Source organism: Protopterus annectens, chromosome 13.part0 (assembly GCF_019279795.1).
Source record: "Protopterus annectens isolate FY-2018-M chromosome 13.part0, PAN1.0, whole genome shotgun sequence".
Classification (NCBI taxonomy): Eukaryota; Metazoa; Chordata; order Ceratodontiformes; family Protopteridae; genus Protopterus; species Protopterus annectens.
Window position 1 is genome coordinate 381,340,018 of NC_056747.1, and position 26,952 is coordinate 381,366,969.

At 36.6% G+C, this 26,952-nt stretch overlaps 1 protein-coding gene across 1 annotated transcript in view; it reads right to left on the reverse strand.

Moving 5' to 3' along the window:
• Positions 1–201: 201 nt before the first annotated feature.
• Positions 202–26,952, reverse strand: part of LOC122787342 — a 320,413-nt gene continuing 293,662 nt past the window's right edge. The window contains exon 4 of the mRNA XM_044053993.1: positions 202–966. Coding sequence (XP_043909928.1) covers positions 756–966 — 211 coding nt within the window. The 3' untranslated portion in view covers positions 202–755. The remainder of the gene's footprint in view (positions 967–26,952) is intronic.

Genomic DNA, 26,952 nt, shown 5'->3' on the forward strand with positions numbered 1-26,952 from the left:
AAATGTGTATGATTTGTTTTGCCTATGCTTGGTTATGTGTATCATAGTATGTATTGCATGCAAGAAAGTGTATATCGATCTGTGTTTTTAGAAAGGTACGAGTGACTAATTGTTTCATTTAAAATTCTGAATCAGTTTTTTTTTTTTTTTAAACAGTTTTTATTCAACACTGCTCTGGTTGAACAGTTGCTAAAAGAGGTTTTAAGCATTATAAAGGAAAGCAGTCATTTTATTCAGTCAGAGGTAGCATACACAAAAGAAAATATGCATGAAAATCAGTTTGTGAGATTACAAATGATGCTGGTACTACATTAATGTTTTTGTACTTTGTGTCTAAATATATGTTTGTTCTCACTGGCAAAAAAACTTAGGAAGGAAACCTTTGAAATATGAAGTGAAATAATCGCAGAAGACTTGGTAAACAAGCCTGCAGTACTTGAATGTTCATATCACTAAATATGTACAACAAAATGTTGTTATAAATTCCTTCATGAATCCTTTCTAAGTTATAGCTCATTTTGTAAGTGAGAAAACTCAGTGGATTAAGTCCCAAAAAATCACATCTGTGCTTCCTTTACCTCTCGGCCTTTGGCTTTACTTGCTCAGCTATATTCAGTACCACCGTGCTTTTGATCTGAAAAACTGTCTTAGTTCGGTTGCAGCTGCATTCTTGCCACTTGTTAAGCAGACCATCTTGTCATCTTGTTATGTACTGGACTCAGTCAAAAGGTGATGTAGAACCTGTGACTTTTCTTTCATCCTCCAAGGTTACTTAACTGTAGCCTGGAAGTGGGTGCCTGGGTTGTAAGATGGCTGCCTTGTGAAGCTTCCAAGAAGTAACCAAACCCAAGTTGATACAAGCAGTAAAAATTGTAAGCTGTCATAGCTAGTGCTGGGAAGAAAGTCAGACCATAGCCAAATCCTCGGTACTCACTGTTTACTCCCAGGGAAATCCAGTATATAAGCCTAAAAGAAGAAAAAAGAATTATCTCCTTTGAGGCATTTTGCCTTGGTGTATTAATTTTATCTCATCATATGTATGTTTGTGGATCACTAGACACAATCAACATGTCTCAAAATACTTATATGAAGACACACTGTAGCTTTTAGGTACTTAATATGGATATTCTTTCACTTTCAAAGTTTTTCCACATGGATTGGGTACGTAAAGCATCTCTGCTGAAAACCCAAGAAATCTGCTTTTCAAAAAGTAAGAAAAATATAATGCTTTATGTTCTGCTTGTTAGGTACCATTCCCTTGAAAAAATCATAAAGAAAATATATAGATGGCAGACCTTTCTATTACTTTCAGAACAAAAATCTAGTGGTAAGACAAGGGACGGGGTCTGTTCTGCACATGTTACTGTCATCATTTTAGTGCCATATTTTTACCACTTTTCCTTTACAACAGATGGCATCAAGCATGACCCTAACAAAAAGATACATATGTGACCACATATGCCTTACAAGTATTGCAAGGGGTTAAAGAAATGGTACAGTTTGCTTGCTGCTTGTATCAGCCCTCATACCCACTCCCTATTTAGGGTTACCATAATAATAAATGATACACATCTTGTGCTTCACTCAGCATTTACCAAGATTGTCACAGTTTCTTTTTAAGCTGTACTGTCAGATGTCCTGTTTAGATCCTAAAAATGAGTTTCGCACACAGTGCATTTATCAAAATAAATAAGTAAGATAAAACAAGCCAACATCCCCCCTCCAGTTACAAGCATCTGCATTATATGTAACTTTACTAAAATGGTGATGGTTAGCTAAGGCACTGATATGAATCTTAAACAGTATACCAACCAGTGGTTGGCATAAGACTATATGATCTCGATGGATTTGATGAAGTCAGTGAGTAGAGAATAGGAATATATCCATACATCTCTGGCAACTGTCAAGCAGTATTCCCATTACTGCTTTAAAGTAAAATGTTTCTTTTCCCTCTTGATTCTTAGGATGGCATGAAAGACTGAAATGATTTCTAGAGTAAAGGGGAAACCATTTAGATGGAATAAGGTACTTAGGAAGTGTAGATCAGTGTACATATCTCTTTAAGAAACCTCCTGTGGGCATGTACTAATGTATTGATTACTGAGCACTTGCAGGGACAGAGTGCCATTTTGTAGTTAGCTGTTCAGATGTAAACGTGTGTGTGTAAGCTCTGACAGTTTGTTTATACTTGTTGATGCTGCTATCCATCCTGATGTGTTTTCATGTAATAAAGCTGCTTAAGTGAACTACCCCGCCTGCTTGTCATCCTTGGAGTAAGGGACGAGTGACAGGAAGTATTAATGCCTTTACTATTGATGACAAGGCTGTGCCTTGACTGCTTGAGTCTGTTTTGATTCCAGTCTGTAAAGGTTTGTATCCCCAAATGGTTTGGCATTTACCCAAGAAAGTTTCAGAAAATTATGACTGCGGTGGTGGTGCTGCGGTAGCGTTGTCACCTCACAGTTAGATGTTGCCCGTTTGATTCTCAGTAATAGTGTCTTCTGTGTGGCGACATGCGTGAATGGGCGTTCCTTCGTTGAAGGTTGTGTGTTAGGCCCGGCAAGCCAGTACGTAAAAATCTACTGCCAATCATTAGCGGACCAGAGTTCCGCTGTGGCGACCCCTAACCGGGAAAAGCCGAAAGACACAAACATACTGGGATACTTGTCTATGAAATGTTTTAACTGTGTAAACTCAGACAACACAACTTCTACAGTTTAAATTTTAAAGAAAACATTTATGCCATAACATTTAAATTGACTGAAATCTCAGGCAGCACTCATAGTCCTGCCCTTCTTTGGTGCATAGTGGCATTCTGTGAGTAGCAGTGCTACATGGATATGAAAATGTAATCAGCATATGTGATCCATACTGACTACGGAAGCACCTAGGTGTATTGGTAAACACATCTCCATAGGGCAAATGCATAACATAAGTAATGCATAAGCAGTAGGGGAGAGTTACTACAAGGATTAGGTGCCTTATACATTGGCATATTACTCTGATTCATAGAGATTAAATGTGAAAAGGCCTCATTTGCATACAAAATATGTAAAGGACCCTGAACTTACGTCAGCAATTTTTGACATAACCATGGATAGGTGGATTTACGCAAAGCTAAAATGACCTGAAAATACTACACTTTATTTTTGAGTGTTTTTTTACATATGGGCAAACTACTGAAGTGGTTACTTGGTTTCATTTGGTGTAAGCTTAAGTGCTTGTGCATACTTGCTCAAACTACTGAAGGGGTCAGGGGAAATAATTAATTTGGTGTCACTGAAGTGCTTTAGTGTACAGGGTCAAACTACTGAGGGGGTCACTGGAGGAAATATTTCATTTGGTGTCACAGAAGTCCTTGTGTGTATATGGTCAAACTACTGAGGTGTTGCTAGGGGAAATAACTTCTACTGGTGTCATCTGAGTGCTTGTACATAACGGAGTGAAATATTGAAAGATTTTTGGGGAAATAATTAATTTGGGGTTATATAAGTGTTTGTGCATACATAGTTCATGGATTGCAAAGAAGATGCAAAACATGCAGCAATGCTATTAAGAATGGTTGTGAGTACTGCACACCTATTGGACTGTGAATCACAAGAACACTTCATTAGCATATGCTGCTTTATACAATTTCTCACTTGCATCTCATGAAACTTAATTTGCTTACATTAAGTCAGGAACAAGATGGCTGCAGTTCTGTATACACTACTATTCCTAGTTCTCTCAAAAACCCTGAACAAAATTGCAATAAAGAGAACAAAGGAGGACTAATTTTTGGAAAATAATACTTAAGTTATCCCTTGGATACACCATAGAAATGTCTGGTTGACTTTAAAGAATTGAAGGAACTGTAGGTAACCAAGATTAAATAAGACTGGAACATATACTGTGCTGCCATGTGGTATTAAAGGCCAGTATGATTCTCAGAAATCCAAGCAACCAGCACAATGTCAAAGGAAGAAAGCAACATGGAAACTACAACAACAAAAACAAAATACTCTGTCTTAGCCTTACCAGAGAAGGATACAACATCAAAAAGACAAAGGACAGTAAAACATCCTGAAAATCCAAAAACTGCATCCAAAAATAAACCGGACCAACCAGCTAATCTTTCATCCAGATCCTAACTAGAATAGAGAATTCAGAAACAAAAATACTAGAATCTGAAACAAAAATTGACAACATACAGCAGAAAAAGACTTTAACCATAAAGCAATACAGGACATGCAATCTAAATTAATAGACCTTGAGGCACATTCACACAGGAATAATATTATTATTAGAGTTATTCCTGAGTCAGTTACACAAAATAACCTGATAACCATTAAACAAATCCTAAATATTTTACTAGATGGCTCTGTTGAAATGCAGCAAGTAATAATAGAGAGAGCTCATCGTGCATTGAGGGAAGTTCAAACGTCAAAAAATCCTAGATCAGTTTACGTCAAAATCCTGTACTATCAGGATGTCTCAAACATCTTACTAGCGGCAAAAAAAAAAAATTTCCCTACCTGGAATAACAATCAGATCTCCATTGCTCAGTATCGTTTGCTCCAGATACGGCAGGCAAGGCAAGCATTATCTCCATTTTGCAGATTCCTTAGCAGAGAAATAAAGTTCCTGATGAAATACGCACATACACTAATATTCTTCGATAAAGAAATGAAGTACTCGATCGCTACAATAAAGGAAGCTAAAGAAGTTTTTCTGGCCGTTTTTAAGGAAATACCTGAGCTGTGAATGAGCTGTTGGGGAAAAAACGGACATTTCGGCATATCTGCAGCCAAATCCATATCTCTCATGCGGGGATAACAGGAATTGAGCTTAGGTTTCTTTTTCAGGCCTATCACTTCCTGTATTATGCCACGAGGGGGTAGGGGAAGTAAAGAGAGATCACTGGGTATAGAAAACAGGCTCTGCATTGCTCAGCTGAGCAGTTTAAGATGAAACTAAATCCTGTTGCACTGGCATTTACAGCATATCCCCAATCAGTTATTTCATTGGGAAGTGCAATGAATATCTTTCTGCATATTTCCTAGGAATTGTTAAGAAATGACCTTAGAGTGACGTTAATTCAGTATGCAGGAATTATCTGTCTAATGGACTAACTGGCTTCAAAGTAAAGTACTGTTGTCGTTGTGTCTTTCGGCTTTTACCGGTTAGGGGTCGCCACAGCAAAACTCCGGTCTGCTAATGATTGGCAGTAGACTTTTACGTGCCGAGTTGCCAGCCCTGACGCACAACCTTCAACGAAGAAAAATTTGCTGCTATAAAATGATACGGAGCTATTTTTAATTTAAACTCAGGAACAGACTTGTTGAAATAACAAGAAACTAGGATTTAGCAGTGAAATACGGAGATTTTGATTGTGTAAAGAGCTGTTTTCATTTAAGCAGGAAGTGACACTGTATATAATCTAGAAAGTCACAGGTAATGTTAAGGGCACACAAGTATAGTGCAATTAAAGATATGGGAGGGCATAGGGTTAAAGATATGGTAATTAACATTAGAAATGGTCCTCTCCAAAATGATAAAAATGTTCAAAGGGAGTAATGACAATCGCAATGAACACTTTCAACAAAGGGAGTGTAAAGACACACAACCGGAAACTTTAAAATCTTTTTTAGGAGCCAAAGCAATCGATGTGCTGTACCACTTAAAAGCAAAGGTTTATTTAGAAATGTTAACATTTTGAATGATACATGTTGAATTTTACTAAACAATAATCAAGTCAATTTTCGGTTAAATCATAAGCTAGTATTCTGCATGTAAGAAGATGTTAGAGTAAATTATTTGACAAGCTTGTTAACCATACTTATGATTGATATGCCTCAGAAAGTAAAGACTAAATGCTGAGCTAGAAAACGGAAGGCTTTAAAACTGGCTACTAATTACCTGTATTGGGACAAAATAATAATACTTAGAGGCGATCTCTGCTTGACTTACAAAGCCATGTCTGACCCAGCTCTGTTAGAAATGCTACATCTAAAGAAATCCCAGTTGCTCCACACCACATGCTCCAGAGGCCTCAACCTCATTACCACAATCAACAGAACATGCTGGAAGGACAGGTTCATAACCCAGAGACTGCCTATGCTATTCTCTGTCTCATATGGAATAGACTTCCCATACATGGGAAGCAGAGCACCTCACTGTCCCTCTTCAAGATAAATCTTGATGAGTGGATGGGAAATAGAAAATTCATGCTGGGGATCACTCCAGTGGCTCTACTTGATAGAGGCACTAGGAACTAAGGTTGGGTGGCACGATGCTAGGGTAATCCTATGGGCTAGGCTTGTAAAGGCTCCAGGGCCATTAGCCTAGTACACACCTATGAGCCTATAAAAGTCAGAGAGGCTTAGTAAATGTCAAGTGGTAACAAAGGATATAAATGTTTTAGTTAACCACTATGGCTAGCCTGTAATACCTTTACTAGATAGTGTTAAGTGTAGGGGGTTCCTCCTTAGCAAGTTGACAGTATTGCACATTAAATGTTTTACTTAAAAGTTTCACTTAAAATCTAAAACATTCTTCTCTTTATTAACTTAGGGAATTTGTACAACGGTTTATACATTTTTTCTGTGTTAGTACCCCTGTTCTCAGGGACACAAAATTGTTACTACATTAGAAGAGTTAGGGTAAGGATAGTAGAGGCTGAGTACAGAACTAGTATGCTAGACTTTTTCTATATTGTTCTTGTTGTTGAGGGGAATAACAGGTCTGCAATACCCCACCTAAAGTATAATTATAAAAAACAAAATAAATCAATTAAAATCACTTTTCTTATTTTTCCTCTCCCTTCTTGATCCAGAGGGGTAATGGTTAGGCATTGGGAAGGGACAGGAAGAGACATCTGACATTTGTCTAGTTTTTGTAATAAATGTCATACACATAGCAAAATTCATAATGTACAACACCAACTTTTAAAGTTATCACATAGTTTAAGGCTAAATGTGGGAGACTGAGTCATGGAATGTGAGGGGACTGCAGACAAGAGATAAAAGAAACCTGTTTTTACATCTCACGCTTAAATCTAAAGTGAATATAGTACTAATTTAAGAATCGCACCTAACAAAGGAGCAATGGGTTAAGGTGGAAGAGAAAAAATGGATCAAACAGATTGTAGCCTCAGGGGAAAAATCTAACAGTGTGGGGGTAGCTTTAATAATTAAAAATTTGTTTAAGGACAATATCATAAAAAGTGAATCTGATAAAAATGGCAGATGGTTTTATATAACTTGTAGCAATCCACCTATATGGAAACATATTTTAATCCTTAATATATACGCCTCCTGCAGTAATCAACAAAATGTTTTTATGTCACAGGACTGTTGGTAAGCCTCTGAGCCCCCCAAGCCTTTCTGTGTTGGAGGGAAGCCTTCTAGCTTATCAGTGGGAATGGTAAGCACTAGGCAGCCTATCTACTACAAGAAGAGTGGGTTTTGATCCAGAAATTGTAGTTTATTGGCCGTTTGGGCAGTTTTTCCATATCTTTCAACTTTCTGGTTTAAAAGCCCGCATTTGTGTTTGTTCCCCACCTTTCCTTTAACTAGTCTAGTCCAGGTACAGATTTGCTGTATCCAGGACTATGTGTAAGCTTCTGAGCCTCCAAGCCTTTCTGTGTTGGAGGGAAGCCTTCTAGCTTATCAGTGGGAGTGGTAAGCACTGGGTAGCCTATCTACCACAAGAGGAGTGGTTTCTGGCCCAGAAATTGTCGTTTATTGACCATATGGGCAGTTTTTCCATCTCTTTCAACTTTCTGGTTTAAAAGCCCACATTTGCGCTTGTTTCCCACCTTTCCTGTAACTAATCTAGTCCAGATACAGATTTGCTGAATCCAGGACTGTTTGTAAGCTTCTGAGCAGTGCCAAAGTCTGCTCTTCAATTTTTGCCTTAGATCTGCTAGTTCTCACCTCTCCTGCACTTTTACTAGCTTGTTAGTTTAGCACTTTACCAGACTTCTTGTAGCAGTTATTGTAGTACACAAAAGTGCTACCAACACTAAACGTTCTACAAGGAAACAGCTCCAGTACTTATTAATGCCCACTCCTCCAGGCATGTCTAAAGGTCAGTTCCCTGTGCTTTCTCCTATTAACCTTTTGAACTTGGGCATCCTGAGGCAATGTATCAACTGCCTTATGTACACTGACAACCCTCTCCTCTTACCTCCCAACACTCAGGTTTGAGAGAGATGCACTTATATATCCAAATTGGAAGCCACGCACTCTTCAGCCAAGACCGGAATAGCTGGTCAAGAGGAGAAGGTCAACACTTGCACCACACCACATGGAACACATAGCCCTCCAGAACACACACCAGCATTGCCTTCACATAAAAACACAAACCATACATCCACCGTCATGGAGGCTCTCAATAAAAATCTAACCAAACAGCAGAGACCTGCAAGGCAGAAATGCACTCGACCACTACAACACAACACTAATCACGAGACACACAACTCTCCTAAACAGTGTGCCACTCAACCAAAGCCTCTGAGGCAAAATAGCATGCCCAACACACTAGTCCTAAGTAACTCGATAGTGAGGCACAGTGATGTCCCACTCACTAGATTGAATATGAAGAAAGTAACAGTCAGCTGGCTGTCAGGCGCCAGGATTCGCCACATAACGCACACACTCAGGTGCCTCAACAACAGGTACAAATATAACTCTGTCATTGTCTATGTGGGTGTGAATGACCTGAGACATACCTCTCTGGACTACATGAAAAGAGACCTGGAGGCGCCCTCAGATTATGTAGCACAGGCGGGTGTGACCCTAGCCCTGAGCAGCATACTACTATCACCCAGAATTATATCAGAGTCATCGTCTATCGGCTTTTCCCGGTTAGGGGTTGCCACAGTGGAACTCCGTTCCTTTAATGATTGGTAGTAGATTTTTTATGGGTGCCGAGGTGCCAGGTCGACGCCCAACCTTCAACGAAGGCACACCCATTCTACGCGTGTCTTTCGAACACCACTCGACTGCGGGGAGGACATGCAGACTCCACACAGAAGGCGCTCCAGCTGAGACTTTAACGGGAAACCTTCTTGCTGTGAGGCAACAATGCTACCGCTGCACCACTGTGGCTTACAAGCAGAAAATGATTGATTTCAACAATTGGCTAAGTTTCTGGTGCCATTCTAAGGGGATCCAGTATCTGTCTGTCTGGGATGATATGATTGACAGACCTCGATGCTTTGCCAGAGATGGCCTGCATCTGTCACCCCTGGGCTTCCAGATACTGGCCAAGGCTCTTGCCACCCCTATAGTGCCTTTTTTAGGTGGTGTTCCAAAGACCAAATTACCACCATAACAGCTGCAAATAAATGCAATTTGAGGGTCATGCTGCTCAGTGCTACAAGTCTAAATCTCAAAATGCACTCAATCGAAGTACTCCTTAAAATGGAGAACATCGACATTTGTGCTGTAACAGAGACCTGGTTCAAGGCAGCAGAAAGCACCCCTGCACTACCAGGCTACATCTCATTCCACACATTTCGGCCCCAGAACTTGGACCGAAGCTCCAAAGGCGGTGGTGTTTCTATATTCGTAAAGGATGTGCACACCTCCAGACTGGTAGCCCAACATTAAGCATCTGAGATACTTCAGGTGCAACTAACATTGGGTAAGACAGTGATTCAAGTTGTAGCCTGCTATAGGTTCCCAGCCATGTCCCAAGATTCACACTCCACATTCCTAATACTCTGGAGAATATTAGGGTCCAACCTAACACTCTCATACTGGATGACTTCAACTATCCCTCCATTAACTGGGAAAACTATTCATGTACCAATATACTTGCCCAACGCTTTCTGGAATTCATTAATTCCAATGCCCTGTACCAGCTCGTTCTTACCACTAGAGGTAGCAACATCCTTGACCCGGTCATTACAAACATGGGTGACCGTTGCTCTACACCAATAGTCAACTCCTCCCTGGTTAGATCCGATCACAAGCTAATCACCTTAGAAATTCACATCCCTCCCTAACAAAGGTAACCACAATGAAAAACTTCTCCAAAGCTAACTTTGGGCTCCTAAAAACAGAGGTGGCTAACTTCACGGCACCCACCCAAATGGAGAATAGTTGGATGATTGCCAAATCATGCACCAATGCACTATACGAACATGTACACACATGCATGGATCTTTCCTACCCAATAAAACTAAGACACTCTTCTAAAAAAAATGGTCCACTGCCATAACAAACTCTACAACAGAAGGAGGAAACTGATGTGGAAAAAGGTAAAGTCCCAAGACTGGAAAACCCTTATCAGCCTCAACAAAAGGTTGAGATCCTCATCAAATCCTCTAAAACTAGCAATGAAAACAGAATTGCAGCAGATAGTAAAGACAACCACAAGGCCTTCTATAGTTATGTAAAGAATCTTCATGGCAATACCCAGATTTGCTCTGACCTACTGCACAATGGTACCTCCTATACCGAGCTAACAGATATTGCAAATATACTGACAGACAGATTCAGTGCTAACTTTACCCCCCCACCAAAGGACCAATCACAATACCAGTAGATTGCCAGGCACCCAGTATTACTGCTGCACAGGTTAAAACAGCACTGTCAAAGGCCAAGAATGCAGCTTCTATGGCACCTGACAGTATCCCTGGCTGTGTTCTACATGAACTACAGAGTGAACTGGCACCTCATCTGTGTGCCCTGTTCAATCACAGCCTCGTTTCAGGCTTTGTCCCTACCAAATGGTGCACTGCTACAGTCATCCCTCTCCACAAAGGAGGAGCAACTACAGACCCCGGGAACTATCACCCCATTACCCTGACGAGTCTGATATGCAAAGCTATGGAATGCATCATCATGGACCTAATAAACAAGGATATAGGGAATCTCCAAACTCTGGATCCTACACAGTTTGGTTTTGTGAAGGATAGATCATGCCTGTTCAACTTGGTCGACTTTTATGAGTCAGTCACCAGAGCTGTGGATGAAGGTAAGGTAGTTCATATAGCCTCCCTTGATCTGGCCAAGGCCTTTGATACCATTCCCACTCAGGAATCATAGAAAAACTTACTAGGCTAGGCATCAACACCTATATCACTAGGTGGGTTGCAAACTGGCTCACAGATAGAACCCACATTGTGAAAGTAGCTGATTCCAAGTCAGACTGCCGACCAGTCACGAGTGGAGTCCCACAGGGTTTGGTCCTGGGTCTTCTCCTGTTTGGTATCTACTTCTCTGAAGTCCAGGCCAACATGAAGGGACTCTGGCTGACAAAGTTCGCAGATGATTGCAAGTTGGGAGCTATTATTAACTCCCTAAGTGATATTGACATCCTGCAGAAAGGCCTCATTGAGACCAATGACTGGTGTCAGAACCATGGCCTTAAGCTCAATGCCAAAAAATGTCTTCATCCCCTTTGGGAAAAACCCGGTTCCCTTGAATTACCACATTGATGGTAGTCCACTGAACACAGAAGGCATTATAAGTGATCTGGGAACACAAGTTGACAGCAACCTCTCTTTTGACCACCACATTGCCACTGTGGTCAGAAAGTCCATCTATGTGGCACATCTCATTACAAAGGGTTTTGCATCCAGGAAGAAAGAGGTCATTGTCTCCCTCTACTCTTACCTCATTAGGCCAGTTATCGGATACAATGCCTCATTTGGCATGTCCCTCACTAGACACCTGCAACAACTGTAGAGGCCACAAAAGTAGCTCACAAAGAGGATCCTAGGCCTTAAACACTAGTCCTATATGGACAGACTCAAAAAACTCCAACTATTCTCTGTCTCATATCGCCTACTTAGAGGCGATCTCTGCTTGACTTACAAAGCCATGTCTGACCCAGCTCTGTTAGAAATGCTACATCTAAAGAAATCCCAATCGTTCCACACCACACACTCCAGGGACCTCAACCTCATTACCACAATCAACAGAACATGCTGGAGGGACAGGTTTATAACCCAGAGACTGCCCATGCTATGGAATAGACTTCCCATACATGTCAAGCAGAGCACCTCACTGGCCGTCTTCAAGATAAATCTTGATGAGTGGATGGGAAATAGAAAATTCATGCTGAGGTCCAGTGGCTCTACTTGACAGAGGCAGTAGGAACTAAGGTTGGGTGGCACGATGCCAGGGTAATCCTAGAGGCTAGGCCTGTAAAGGCTCCAGGGCCATTAGCCTAGTACACACCTATGAACTATATAGGATTTTAACTGAATTTAAGGGCCACTATATAATTATAGGATGGGACTGGAATGCTTACCAAGACCCTGGTACTGACAAATCAAACCCTAATAAAATATACAATAAGAAAGCTTAAACAAGACTTCAAACTCTTCGATCCATTCATAAATAAATCCAAAGACACCAAAACTGAAAAATTCACATTCTATTCAGAATGCCACAAAATGTGGGCTAGGATTGACTTCTTTCTGATCTCAGATATATTTTTAAACTTGAAGCAGAATGCCATATAAATAATAGATTCTTCTCTGATTAGTCAAAAATTACATTAAGTATCCTTTGGACTGATAAAATATATCAAAGAGAGGGTTCAATTGGTACCGCAATCCCAACCTTTTATCAAAGCAAGATATAATACAAGTGATTAATGCACACTTAAAAACCCTGTTAAATAAAATCCCTACCTCTCATCACCCAATAAATATTGAATGGAGCACAATTAAATCCCAAATAAAAGGCTTACTTATAGCAGCACACTATAATAAATTACGAAACAACAACAAGTAGAGACCACCACGATGAAGTAAATTATACTGGATTTATTGAGATAAAAACAAGCGCTTTCACGTATATCCAATATGCTTCTTCAGGTTTTAAATTAACATTCCATATAGCAGCTTATATAGCAAGTCAAAGTTTAATTAACATATCAATAATCCACTTATTCAATTATTCAATTTTCTAACTAAAACTTAAAGTAACACATTTGTAACTAAAAAGTACATAGAACATGTAACTGTTACTTTCAGCAAAGAGATCAACAGAGTAAATAAAGCAAAAATAATAAATAAATAATACAAACCCTCAGACATGCTCAAAAACAATCCTTATATATATATATATATATATATATATATATATATATATATATATTACATCAAGACTAAGTCTATTACATAAATATGAAATTATTATAAATATAACTAGAACTACAATTAAAACCAATTTCAGAAATATATATAACATAAATTTAAAACCTATTAATTTATCAAATAATGATAAATAATATTGTTCACTAATATTACATATATATGAATCTAAATACTAAAGCTAAGTACTGAAACTGTATATATAAAGATATATATAAGAATATATACAGAATGTTCACCTGCGTGTAGCTAGCACAGGTTTTATACTAATAGACTGATTAAGCCCTGGTTCAACATGGGCTCTCAGCCTTAAAATCCAGTTCAACTCCACTGTTTCTAAATAATTCAGGTTATCACCCCCTCGTTTATTAAGATTTACAATTTGCAAAACTCTAAACTTAAAAGTATGATCAGAATGTGTGGCTATATGCTTGGCTAGAGCATTTGTTAAATTTATTTTCCTTATGTCATAAATGTGATTGTATACACGATCTTTCAATCTTCTGGAGGTTAAGCCTACATAATATGCCCTACATTCAGTACATGTAGCTAAGTGTATTAAATTCATGGTTTCACAGGTAGCATAAAAACTCAATACAAATACATAATTTAAATCAGGGACAATAAACTGATGGTCACTAGTAATAAACCTACACATATTACATTTATTACAAGGAAATGAACCATATCTTAGTATTTGTCTACTTCTCGTAACTATTCCTGTGTTAATCTTTTCAGAGCATAATAATCTCTTTAAATTATTGCTGTTTCTATATCTAAAACTTGTTTTTTTTACCTACTGATTCACCAATCTGTTGATCTACGAGTAATAAGTTCCAGTTTCTCCTAATGATATTGGTAATATATTTAATATCATTAGTGTACCTAGTAATGAATGCAACCTTGGTATTATTAAAATTAACCTTGGAGGTAAATTTGTCCTTCTAATGTATCACTGTTGCAGTCTGAGGATCATTAGGATTATTTAAGTTAACATCCTTTGTATTTAATAAAGATTGTTTCATACTTTTTATTACGGAAACAGGATAACCCCTGTCCTGAAATAGTTCATCCATAATATCTAATTGAGTGCTTCTATCCACACCATTCCTACACAAATTTGAAATTCTTGTAAACTGGCTTTTTACAATATTAGGGAATATAAAGCGTGGATGCATACTATTAAAATGTAGTAGTGCATTCCTCCAGCACGGCTTCCTGTACAGTGTTGTGGAGAGCAAACCTTCTGCATCTTTAAATATAGTAATATCCAAAAAATCTATCTTAAAAGGTGACGATTCCATGGTAAACCTTAAAAAATCAGTTGTGGATTCTAAATACGGAACTAACTGTTCTAACAAATCATGGTCTCCATTCCAAATAATAAGTATATCATCCACAAAACGTCTGTACAGTAGAATGTGCTGGAAAAATGCACTTTCAAACAAAAATAATGATTCCCATTGATGCATGACCAAATTTGCGTACAAATTTGCACTATAAAAAATTACAGAGAAAGGAGGAAACAATAATAAAGGAAAACATGCAAAAAATGGAATTCGAACTGCAGAAATGCTTTAATAAAAATACTGAAGATCTACTGCTTAAATCCCAAAGAGATCTTTAGCTATTGGAGGCCAAATGTCTCTCATTTTATGAAATAAAAAACCTGGCCAAGTATTCTGAGGGTGCACAGGTACCATCCAGGGTACTAGCTAGATTAATTTTACTTCACAAGTCTACACCTACTATTACAGAAATTAATAACTCAGATAAGATGTACAGTAGTAATAGTGAAATTTTAAACCTATTTGAATAGATTTATACATAAATTTATGGTGAGCAAATGCTTCCAACCTCAGATCATGACAGAATAGCCTTCGTACAGAAGTCATCATTTCCAAAATTAGATTCTACACAACAGAAAATATTAACTGCATCTCACTGCATGAAATAATTAAGAACAATAAAGAATTTAAAAGCTAACAAAGCACCTGGCCCAGATGGCTTCACAGTAGAGTTTACAAAGAGTTTAATCCACTATTAAAATCTTGCGACACCTGTTTAATTATATTATTAACATCAATATTAACGATAACCAAAATAATCCACAAGTATCCAGGCTGCGAAACAATTCCAATAATAAAGATGACGAAGCCAGCCAGAAGGGAGACAGGATAAATATGTACCCATTATTAAACATGGGGTGACAAGCACAGTCAACACAATGGAAAACAAAATGACTAGAGTATTAACACCAAATACAAATATGGTGTTGCATTATACAACTGCTATTAAGGCTATTGAAAAGATTATAAATAGAAACTGGATGTTGTTACAAGTTGATAGTAATATCTGTCATTTATTTAAATCTCCACCATTTTTCACATACAAAAACAAGCAGAATGTTAAGATGATGTTGGAAAGAAGTTGTACAAGCAGGGGTGTACCTACGACTAGAAAATGTCACCAATGTGCATATTGTTCCTATATTAATGTGAATAAGGACAATGGAGTTTTGAACATTATTAATCATTGGGACATAGTAAAATGTTCAAACTGTAGAGCAGAAAAAATATTTATCTTGCTACTTGCTGCACATGCAGCGCATTTTATATAGGCAAGACTAAGAACAGTTTGAAACAACTAATATATCAGCATGTATAGATCATAAGAAAGGGGGACAATAGAAGTGCATTGGCAAGGCATGCTGCATGTTGTCAAAACTTCAAGAAGTTTGTTTTTTTGATACTTGAACAAATTACAACACCACCATTTTCAGGAGACTGGGAGAACATTTTATTGCACAGGGAAATGTTGTGGCAGATTAGGTTAGATGCAACTAACCCACCAGGGTTAAATGAACACATTTCAATTTCAAGTGAATTGAAAAAACGTTCACTTATATTTTAAAGTATATGAAGCATCTATTATATTCAGTACTATAGCTGTAACATCTAGTTACTGTTGCTTTATTTCTGTTTTTGCTATGTTTAATTGGTTCTATTGAAGGTTTCAAATGGGTGTGTCTTTGTATTGTATTTAAACGTTTTTACTTCACTATTTGTCTTGGTTCTGAGGATGTCTTAATGTAGACGAAAGCGCTTAACCAAGTGGATTTGTTACTTAACCAAGTGGATTTGTTACTTTCAAGATTTTTAGATTAAAACTCTGTTTTAGCCTTCTGGCTGGCTTTGTCATCTTTATTATGAACAATATTAATGATATTCATCTTAATGCTTCAAAGACAAAATTCATTTTGAAAGAACATGTAGATCCTAAGGACCCCAAGAGGTATAGACCCATATCACTGATAAATCTTGACATAAAAATCTTCACATCTTTTCTTGCCTGCAGACTCAAAAATCATAACAAGTATCTTTTCGCCAGAACAGTCTGGATTCACACTACTTAGGGAAACCTGTGATAATACCCTCACTCTTGAAGCTCGAATAACATTTGCAAATCAGAAAAATATTCAAATCTTTGCGATGGTAGTTGATGTTTAGAAAGCTTTTGATAGATTGAATCTAAGTTTTCTACTTTTAGTATTACCCTATTTTGATTTTCCCAACAAATTCATCCAAATAATTAAAACACTATATGATAAATCATATACAAATGTATACATAAATAGAAACCTCTCCAATGGAATCCTGATCAAAAATGGTACAAGACAGGGCTGCCCCTTGTCCCCGTTTCTCTTCAACCTATATCTTGAACTGCTCTTTCTGTGTATTAAACAACATACCTATCACAATCCCCCAATACTCTTCAGTAATAAAAATTTCCTGACAGCTTTTACCGATGATTTAAACTTGTACTTCTCCTACCCAAATGCAGATATAGATAAAATACTGAAGGCAATTGATATATTTTCTAAAATATCTAATTACAAACTTAATTTAAACAAAACAAGTATATTCCCTTTAAGGCCCTTTAAATTAATGACATTACTTTCTCATCTAGATACCATCAAAATAAAACAATCTATAAGATATCTTGGCATTAACTTCTTCCAGAATAAAAAAAATCTATCATAATAATATACTAAATAAATGGCAAACTATAATGCAGGACTGTAACAGATGGAATAACTTAAAGCTACCTTTCTTATCGAAGGTTGCTGTAGTCAAAATTAATATTCTTCCTAGATTATTATATGTCTTTATGACCTCCCAAGTTATAGTCCACAACAAATTCTTCAAACAACTACATACATTTTTAGCTAAATGTATATGGTCCCCCAAATCAGTAAGGATATCCTACCAAAAACTAACACAATCAAAACTAAAAGGTAGATTAAATCTACCAGACTTCAGGTTATACTTTAATATAACAGTAACAATTAACAATTAACAGTTAACAATTTAACAGTAGTGGGATAATAACAATTATGGAGTATAATCCAACAATGAATATATGGTCACCAATATGGTTAATGATATACTACAAATATGTAAAATCACTAAACTTTAATCACAAAGCACTTCCTTTTCTGCATAAAAAAGAATTGATAAAATACAAGATCACTGACCCAATAAAATACTTTATTAACCTTCAAAAGCTCTTTGCAGACTTAAAACTGTCGGCAGCATTAGAAACTTTACAACCCTAACATCTGAATCCAAATCTAAGACTCAATGACTTAATGATTAATCTCAATAATTTCCCTCTGCTAAAGGAAAAGTGTATTCTGGATTTCTACCACTGTCATGATTGTTCTATCACAGAATTAAAAAAAAAAACATTTCAAACTACTTAAAGCATATACAACTATTATCAGGCAAATCAAAACATTTTGCGACTGCTACCTATACAGTAGTAATTTAAAACCTGAGGATATTGGATACTTAGAGTCCCCGTGAAAGATAATGCTATCTAGAGATAAAATGATATCTAATACATACAAAATGATAACGGAGATCAAATACCAGGAAAATTTACTCTTCTCTAATTATCGGCTAAATTTGAACCATTCTATATCAGAGCAACAGATTAAAAAGGCAATTGAAACAACTTCAAAGATAATTCCTTTAAAAAGTTAATGCATACCCAACTAATGATTGTTAATAATGCCTATTTTACCCCCATGGTGCTCCATTTAATATATCCATTTCAGCAGTTTGCCATTATTGTGAATTCCAAGAAGCAGATTTACTCCCATCACTTTTAGTTGCAAACACATATATAAACTTTGGAACTCCCTAAAGACTCCTCTTCAAAAGATGGGATATGAAAAATCAACATTAACTTGGGAATTTGCATTACTTCACATTCCTCCCTTGAATATATCATCCCATCAAACTTGTACACTAACTACTCTCTGTCTCCTGATGAAACTTTACATTGCATCTAAATGGATGGATAGACCAATTAAATGGGAAGACTTTAAGAAAATGGCCACCAAACATCTGTTAGCATATAAAATGGTAATTTACGATAGAAAAAAAGGGAGATAAGCTACTGGATATATGGGAAAGGTTATATACTATTATGACATCTCAGTAAGTGGGTTGCCTTTTTCTAATCTAACTAATCGAGGTTTACTGATTTTTTTTTTTAATCTACCATCCTAGTACAACATAGAAGAGTGTTACACTGAATGATTTACACTTAACATCTATCTGGATTGTCTAGATGAATGACACAGTTGTACATAGGTGTATATAGTTCTATGTTTTGTCTCCGATAACACAATTTTAAACCTTGTAACTGTATGAACTTGTTGTTGGTTAATATAAAATAAAATAAAGTTGTTTTTGGGAAAAAAAAAAAGAAACTTAATTTGATACATTAAATTTCAGGCATTTCGCATTTCCGTATCTGGCCTCTGCGAATTGCACCCTAGCTATCCTCACTTGTACACATCACAAATCTACCACATTCACACAACTATGAATACCATTTCTCATGTCTAACAGAGAAGTATATAGTCTTTTTTAGGCCTAGTACTATAACAGTAGTGCATATTTACATTTTTGATAGCTTTTATATTTGTTTCCCAAAAAGAACTGAAAGCTACATTTTTGTTTTCAACTCTGTTTTAGAGATGTTGCAGTTTATCAAGTTCTGATGTTAATTTTTACATTATTCAGATTATATCAACAAATGGACATATCTCTGTAATGCTTCCATCACATTTTCCTTGCATTTTCAGTTGAAAGTAATTGAGTATTCAGCACTAAATATAAAGAAATTATGGCATCTCCAACATATATCTAATTTATACTTGTCAAAATGTGCTTTTTGTTGTAAAATGTAAACTAGCAGAAATATAAATTTTTTTAAACAAACACCGTTATTAAATTAGCACATATGACACAGGCAATCTTACATTTATATAACTGAAAAACAAAAAAATGACACCACTTTAGTTGCACACATTACACATCACTTATAATCTATCCAGTTATTGTCAGTTATATGGCTCATTCAGATCCTGCCTCTTAAACCACATTCCTTCTCTGCATATGTTGTTCCCACAATTCCCATTTTTTCCTGTGTAGTTTGCTCCTTCCTTTTCTAAAGATCCCATCTCCATTTGTTTTATCTCTGTTATGTATTTGCTACTTCTAGTAAAGTTGGTCCAGACTTTGATTTCCATTTTCTAGTAATTGCTTTTTTGACAGCCACCATAATTAGACTCAGCAAGGCTTAACTATGTCTAGGTAATTCTGATTCTGTATCCTAGCTCAAAAAAAAAAAATCTCCCCTGTCAATCCAATCCACTTACCCAGCATCTCCAACAGAGCAGACTGCAGGGAATTCCTAAAGTCTGCCAGCTTATTACACTCCAAAATAATATGGTCCCAACCACCTCTTTCTTGCCCATCACATCTCCAGCATTTGCTATCTACCTGATGAAAAATTCTTTGGAGTGTACTTGAGATATAAAAATATCTATGTAAACACTTCCAGGCAAAGATCCTAAATCTTCTAGATTTTGCTGCATATTTGGGAGACATAGATATATCCCCCATTGTCTCTGTGAATTGCTTATGCATTCTCTCTTCCCAATCCTTTCTAAGCTCCTCTGATTGATTCTTATAATTATCATGCAGTATTTTATTTGCATTACTAATTGTTCCTTTTTTAATGGCAGCTTCTGTTCTAGATTCCGTTAAAAACTCTACCAGTGCTGGTCTTTCATTTAGGACCCACCTATTTCTTTCTCTTTGCCTATACTCTGGTATTAATCCCTGGTAGGGAAGGCAATTTCTAAGTTGTAGTGCAAATAAATTCTTAGCCTCTTCCCATTCTATTATCTTTCCCTTTCTAGTTATTTGCTCCCAATACCTTGGATCCTTTGCCAGTTTTCTGCAATAAATTCTAGTCCTCCCTTGCCTATTATCTCTATCCCTAACCACAGTCATCCCTATCAGCAGAATCTCTTTTCTCCATTCTCGTGCTGGTTTAGTTTTTAGAATTCTCTGTATGATTTTTGTTGTTCTCTTAAGAGTCTGCATCCAAAATCCCAGTCTCTCCTTATTTCTTGAGGTTCCTCCCTGTATCATCATCATTACTTTCTACTTTGAATTATAGTTTTCTGCTTGTGCTATGTATAAGGGTCTTAACTGAGCTGCTCTAAAATGTCCCCTCAAATTGAATAATCCTAGTCTGCCTTTTTCTATATGGAAGAATCAGATTATCCCACTTAACCCTTGCTGTCTTCCCTTCCCAGATAAAACCCTTCATCTCTTTTTTTTAATTGTTATCCACAGGTTCTCCTCTGGTTGATAAAAATAAGTTCCCTATTATGTGATCGAAACCTTAGGTTATCGAACACCTAAAGGTCAATCACTAAATGTCAAAGTCTGAAAATTGCGAACAGCCGTTTCCACACAGGGAAATGAGTTGTTTGGCCATTATGCAGATTTTGTTCTTTCTCTGCTGTAGAGCAACCTTGGAGTTGGTATATTTAGTTAGGGGGGTGTAGGGGGCGAAGCTCCCCAGTTAAGTTTTGTTTAAAACTTTTTTTTTTTATTTGGCCAATGGCATTGTTTCCCTATGTGGAAATGGGCGTTTTTGATCTTAAGGGTTCGATATTTAGTAATCGACCTTTAGGTGTTTGATGACCTAAGGTTTCAATCACTTAATATAGACCCATAAAAATATGCCTGATCTGTATATGACACTAAAGGGACTAAAAACATTTTAATTGTTTGTGTCTTAGTATCCATATCCATATAACAAAGCTTCCAGTTTCTCAATTTTTGTATTCTCTTCTGTTTAGTCTCTTCCTGCATATCCTTGGCTGCCAGAACAGATTCATTTCTAATCCATACTCCTAAATACTTCATTTTATCATGTCCCCATATATATGGATATTGTTGGACCAATTTGTGTTTGGGTACATAATTTACTGCTATTGCCTTTGTTTTAGCTTCATTAATTTTGTATCCCAAGAAGATCTGAAACAGTCTTAAAATGTTCCACAACCCTGTCATGTTCCTTTTTGGTTTTGTCATGTATAAAATAATACCATTTGCAAATAGAGCCAGCTTTTCCTGACTACCATACCAATTATATCCTTGATGAGGCCCTTATTTTCTTTGCCAGTGGTTCTAAATATAATGCAAACAACAAAGGGGAAAGCAGACAACCCTGCCTGGTTCCTCTACTCAAGCAGAAGTTATCAGAGAGGATTCTACTCACTTTAAAAATTTACCCTGATCCCTCATATATACTCCTAATCATCCTTATAATTGTATCTGGGAAGGCAAATGCTTCCATTGCCCTGCTCATGAAGTCTCAGATTACTCTGTCAAATGCTTTCTCTGCATCAAGACCCACCAGTAAAAGTGGTATTTATTTACATTCTGCTTCCCTCTGGATCATCAGTGTTGTATTAATATTGTCAAATATTTGCCTCCCCTCCACAAAACTAAAACTATAAATTTTGGTATCACTTTTCCCATTCTTGTAGCCATTATAAGCATAAACACTTTATAATCATGGTTTAATATTAAAATGGGCCTGTTTGAAGCTGGATCTGATGGATCTTTACCCTCTTTAGGTATTACCAGTACCACCACCTTCTTCCAGGATGCTGGTACTCCTCTTAAAATACTGTTAAACAAAACCTTCTAGATCTTTTATCAGTTTTTTTCCCTCCTAACTTCCAAACTTACATAGGAATACCATTTATTCCTGGGGACTTTCCTGTAGATTGGTTATACATACCCATTTTTATCTTCTCTCTTCCTATCTTAACTGTTAGTAATTGAGTCTCATCTACCTCTAACCTTGGCATATTTAATTCTTCCATAAACATTTTCATTTGTACCTTTTCTTGATTTCCATATTTATCTGATTTATATCAACTTTCATAAAATTTCTGAAATATTTCTATTGATTCTACAGGATCTTGTTATCGGCTCCCTAAGCTTGGTGACAGCCCTTTCCACTTTCTGTTGCCTGAGTTACAGTGCTAAAAGTTTTTGCGCTCTAGAATTATCAAAAAACAGTTGCTTAAAAGCAATCTTTCTAAACTCATCCATATTATTGAGGTAATCCCTTATTTTCTGTTTAGCATTCTGCAGTTACTCCTTTTCTTGTTCTGAGAGATTCCCCCTACTTTGCAGTACTTTAACATTTGTCAGTCCCTCTAAATAATTCTTGTTACTTCTTAACCTTATCTCCCTTTCCTTTATTTCCACCCAAGTTTTAAACTCCACTTTAATTTTATCCCACTCCCTAGCTATATTTTCAGAAGAAAATTCTATCTTCTCTAGTAGATGCTGAATCAATTCCAAAACCCATTCCTTAAATTCCTCTCTTTTCAACAGATAGGTTTGAAAGTGCCAGTGTATCATTTATATTTCATTACCTTGCATTTTTATTTTAATTATTATTGGTGCGTGATCTGAAATACTTACTGGGTACTTTTCAAGACCTTCAATTAAATGCACATGTTCCTGTGAGATTTAAAATCTATCTAAGCCCAGCTCAGGTTTTGTATCTTGGTGAATAATGTGTAAATTCATATCTTCCATGCCAAACATTTTCATAAATTTCTTCAAAAATCTACCCTTCTTTGTTATATTTTCCCTCCTAGGCCCCCCAGACACATCTTCACTGTTGCAAACCAAATTCCAGTCTCCACCTATAAATAATTCTCCTTGATGAAAGCTGATCATTTCTCCCAGAATTTTCTTAAGCCCAATTACAGCAGTTTTAGCTGGAATATAAATGCATGCCAGTGTAATTCTCCTCCCTAGCCAGTAGCCCCTTAGTACTATGCATCTTCCATTATTATCTTTTTTTCCCTCTTCTATCACTGTTGGAGCTCCTCTTGCAGTTAAAATCAGTACTCCTCTTTTCCTTTGCCCCAGGTATTCCACTGAATGACCATCTTGAAAGCCTTTCTTTATCAAATTCACATATTCAGTTCTTCCCAGGTGTGTCTCCTAAAGCATAGCTATTTGTACTCTACATTTTTTAAATTTTGTTCAGTACTCTTTCTTTTTATATTTATCTGTAAGACCATTCAGATCAAAAGATATTATAGAAAGCATTTTCTTATATAATTAATATTACCACTTGTTTCTATATAACTTTTTTAATTTGTTAAGTGTCTAGTTCCATCTTTTATGTTGCATGCATATACTGTTCGGCAGATGGTCTTTTATACAGTTGTTTCTTGTCATATCCATTTGTTCCTGTGCCACATATTACATAATGTTTTGTTTTCTTGAAAGCCCTCAAACAGGACAGATGTCCCCCAAAACCTATTAACTTAATAATAACAATAAAAATCTATGTACATCTTCAAATATTGAAATTTTTGCTTCCTAATAAGAACAAAGGTCCTAAGTTGATAGCCACACAGACAGGCTAGAGTTAACCAAAAAGAAAGGTTAGGTATGCTAAGACACATGGTACAGCCTATGTTATTAGTAAGTGCTGTTTAATTTTGTCTATCTTTATAGCTCTCCCAGCTGAGAAAACACTTAACTGTTTTCAGAAAACACTTTTATCAAGCCATTTCTTTTTATCAATTTGTCTTCTAGTGACATGCAAACCAGATACAAAATTGCTAAGAGCACCTTGTTTACCCTCCCAAAAAACTTATAATATTGAATATTCTTTTTCATTTACATGATTTGTAGTAAACTTGTTACTGAATAATGCCTAGAGTCTTGACCCAATCATTTCCCTATGCAAGCATGGGAAAAAGAACACTGAGTTTTCTTATGTCATGTGCTATTAACTAGACCCCCCCCGCTTCCTCTTTTTTTCTTCTATTGCAGTGCCTACAGTTCTTAAAGCTGAACAAAGTAAAAAGAGAAGGGAGAAAAAGAAAAAAAAACACCTTTTTATATTAGCATCCCCACTACATTTCAAGACAAAAAATTGAGAAAACTTTCCTTCAATTCTAATTGGTTTTGTATTATCTTTAAAGCTTTCACAGCTGGGAAAACCCCTGATTGTTGACAGAGAACATTATGACCAAGCCAATTTCTCTGTTCTTTAGTTTCTTTTCTGTCAGCCAACCCCCTTCCACCAGACTGTCCCCAGTTTCTGTTTATCAGATTATGTCCATGTGGACATGAAGACCAGCTGCAGAACTGCTACTTAGTTTACATGCATTTGCTAGTTAAAAAGCCTCATAATAATTAATATTCTTTTTCATTTACTTGCTGTGTCTCAAAACTAATCAATCTAAGGTCCTTAAGCCAGTCATTTCCCCATGCAAGAATGGAAAAAGCATATTAATTTTAACTTTGTCATGCCTTTGTAACCAGGCTCCTCTTTGCCCCCATTGCATTGCCTATATTTCTCAAAACTGTACAGGAAGAAAGAGAGAAGAGGGGAGGAAAAAACCCAATAACACCTGCTTACAATCCCTGTTGCACTTAAAATAGCATGCAAAGAAAACCATGTACCACAAACACAGTACTATTAAGAAAAGAAATTATTTTCTTTACTTACAGTTAGCTTTCTCCCCTCTCTTCCCCTCCCCAAAGGATTTTTCTGAACATTAATGGCATGAAGTAGGGCATATACTTTAGAGTGCCACACAAATCCAACAAATTTTGAAATAGTTCAATATTTCCAGAATTTCATGTTCTGTCATATTTCACAAATATGATCCCACATTAAGTTACTGCTTTTATTACTGTTCTTCTCCATTGCCTAAATCCTGTCTCTGCTTCATTTCCAATGTACTCACAATTCTTCTAGTCAACTCTCATGCTCCCTTCCTTCTCTCCAACATATGTCTTTCAAATACTAGAAAAGGTTTCACCAGTACAGTCTCTTTGTGGTCTTTATTACCAGAGGAACAAGAAGCAGAATCTCCTTCTCTCTCACAGCTCACTTTTTGTTAGACAGACTTTTGTATTTCCTCCTTAGAATGCACTTCATCAAAAAATTATTTTGTCCCTCGAGGGAAGAATACCTTAAAGACAGCTGGAAACAGCAGTTTGAATCCCACACCTGCATCTCAACATTGTCTGAATAGTGGAATGAATTTACTTCTCTTTTGCCTGGTGTACAATGAGTAATCAATCTCCACAAACACTCTGCTGTCTACCACTTTTAGTATTTTGTTGTGCCACAGTTTTTTTCAGAATCAACAACTCCTGCTGGTAGGATTGCATCTTTACTATTAAAGGTCTTGGTTGCTTTCTTACAGCTAAGTTTGGAGCATATATATGATGTGCCCTTTCAACTAACAACTCCTGCTTTGAAATATCAATCCAGTTGCTTATTTGGGCTTTCATAAAATTAATGCAGTCTGTTCCTTTCAGCTTCTCTGGTACAGCTGAAAATCTTAGGTTTTCTCTACATGCTCTGTTCTTTAATTCTATTATTTTTTAAACATCTCTTCCTGAGCAGTCTCATATTCAGCCAGTATTTTCTTTATCCTTGGATTTTTGCAGCTTTATCATCTCATCTGAATATCTGTTTAAAGCTTCTTCCAATTTTTCCAGTTTTTTGTTGTTTGTGTTGATATACTCTGTAGATATGAGGGGATGTTGTGACTCTAAGAAGCATTTCAAAGTGAGGGCACGTGCATATAAATAGCATGTGCAGGCAGCAGTGCCAGTTTGAGTGAACAGCCAGAGTGTTAACATGTATGAGTGCAGTAGTCAGTCTGTTTATAAGTTTATTTAAGTTTAAGTTACTAAGCCTCAATCCTGATGTGTTTGTATGTAATAAAGCTGCTTGAACCAAACCCACAACTGTTCGACTGTTTTATCCTGACCAGACGAGCAACATGGTGTCAAAAGCCAGATATCTGAACAAAATGGTGTCTGAAGCGGGATGTCTGAATGACATGGTGTTAGGAGTGGCATATCTGAATGGCATGGTGTTGGAACCAGGATGTCTGAGCGACAAGAAACCAGATTCCTGATCCCAACCTGCTCAAACTATTGAGAAAAGGTCAGAAACGAATTTCAGGTAATTAAAACTCACAAAAAGTATTTATTTAATAAAGAAAAGGATACAAAGCATTCGCAAAGCACAAAACGCATTATTAATCAAACGAAAAGCACTAAACGCATTATTGAATAAGCAAAATGTTTGAAACCAGGATATTTGATAGAATTATTTAAAATAATTATGAGAGAGCTCAGAATTACTTCTGATTTACATAATGAGCATGTTAAAAATAAAATGAGCACAAGAAAAGTATAACAAGCATGATAGAAGTCAAACAAGCATAATGAATACAATAAAAAGGGCAAAATGAGCATGGAAAAGCAAAGTGATAGCATGTTTTAGTAAATCATGTTTTTTGATATGAGCTACTATTTTGTATTGACTACAGCTACTCAAAGTATAACTAGAGTTGTTTGAAGTATCTCAGAGTGTACAAAGTGTTTTCAGTGTGTGCTTTA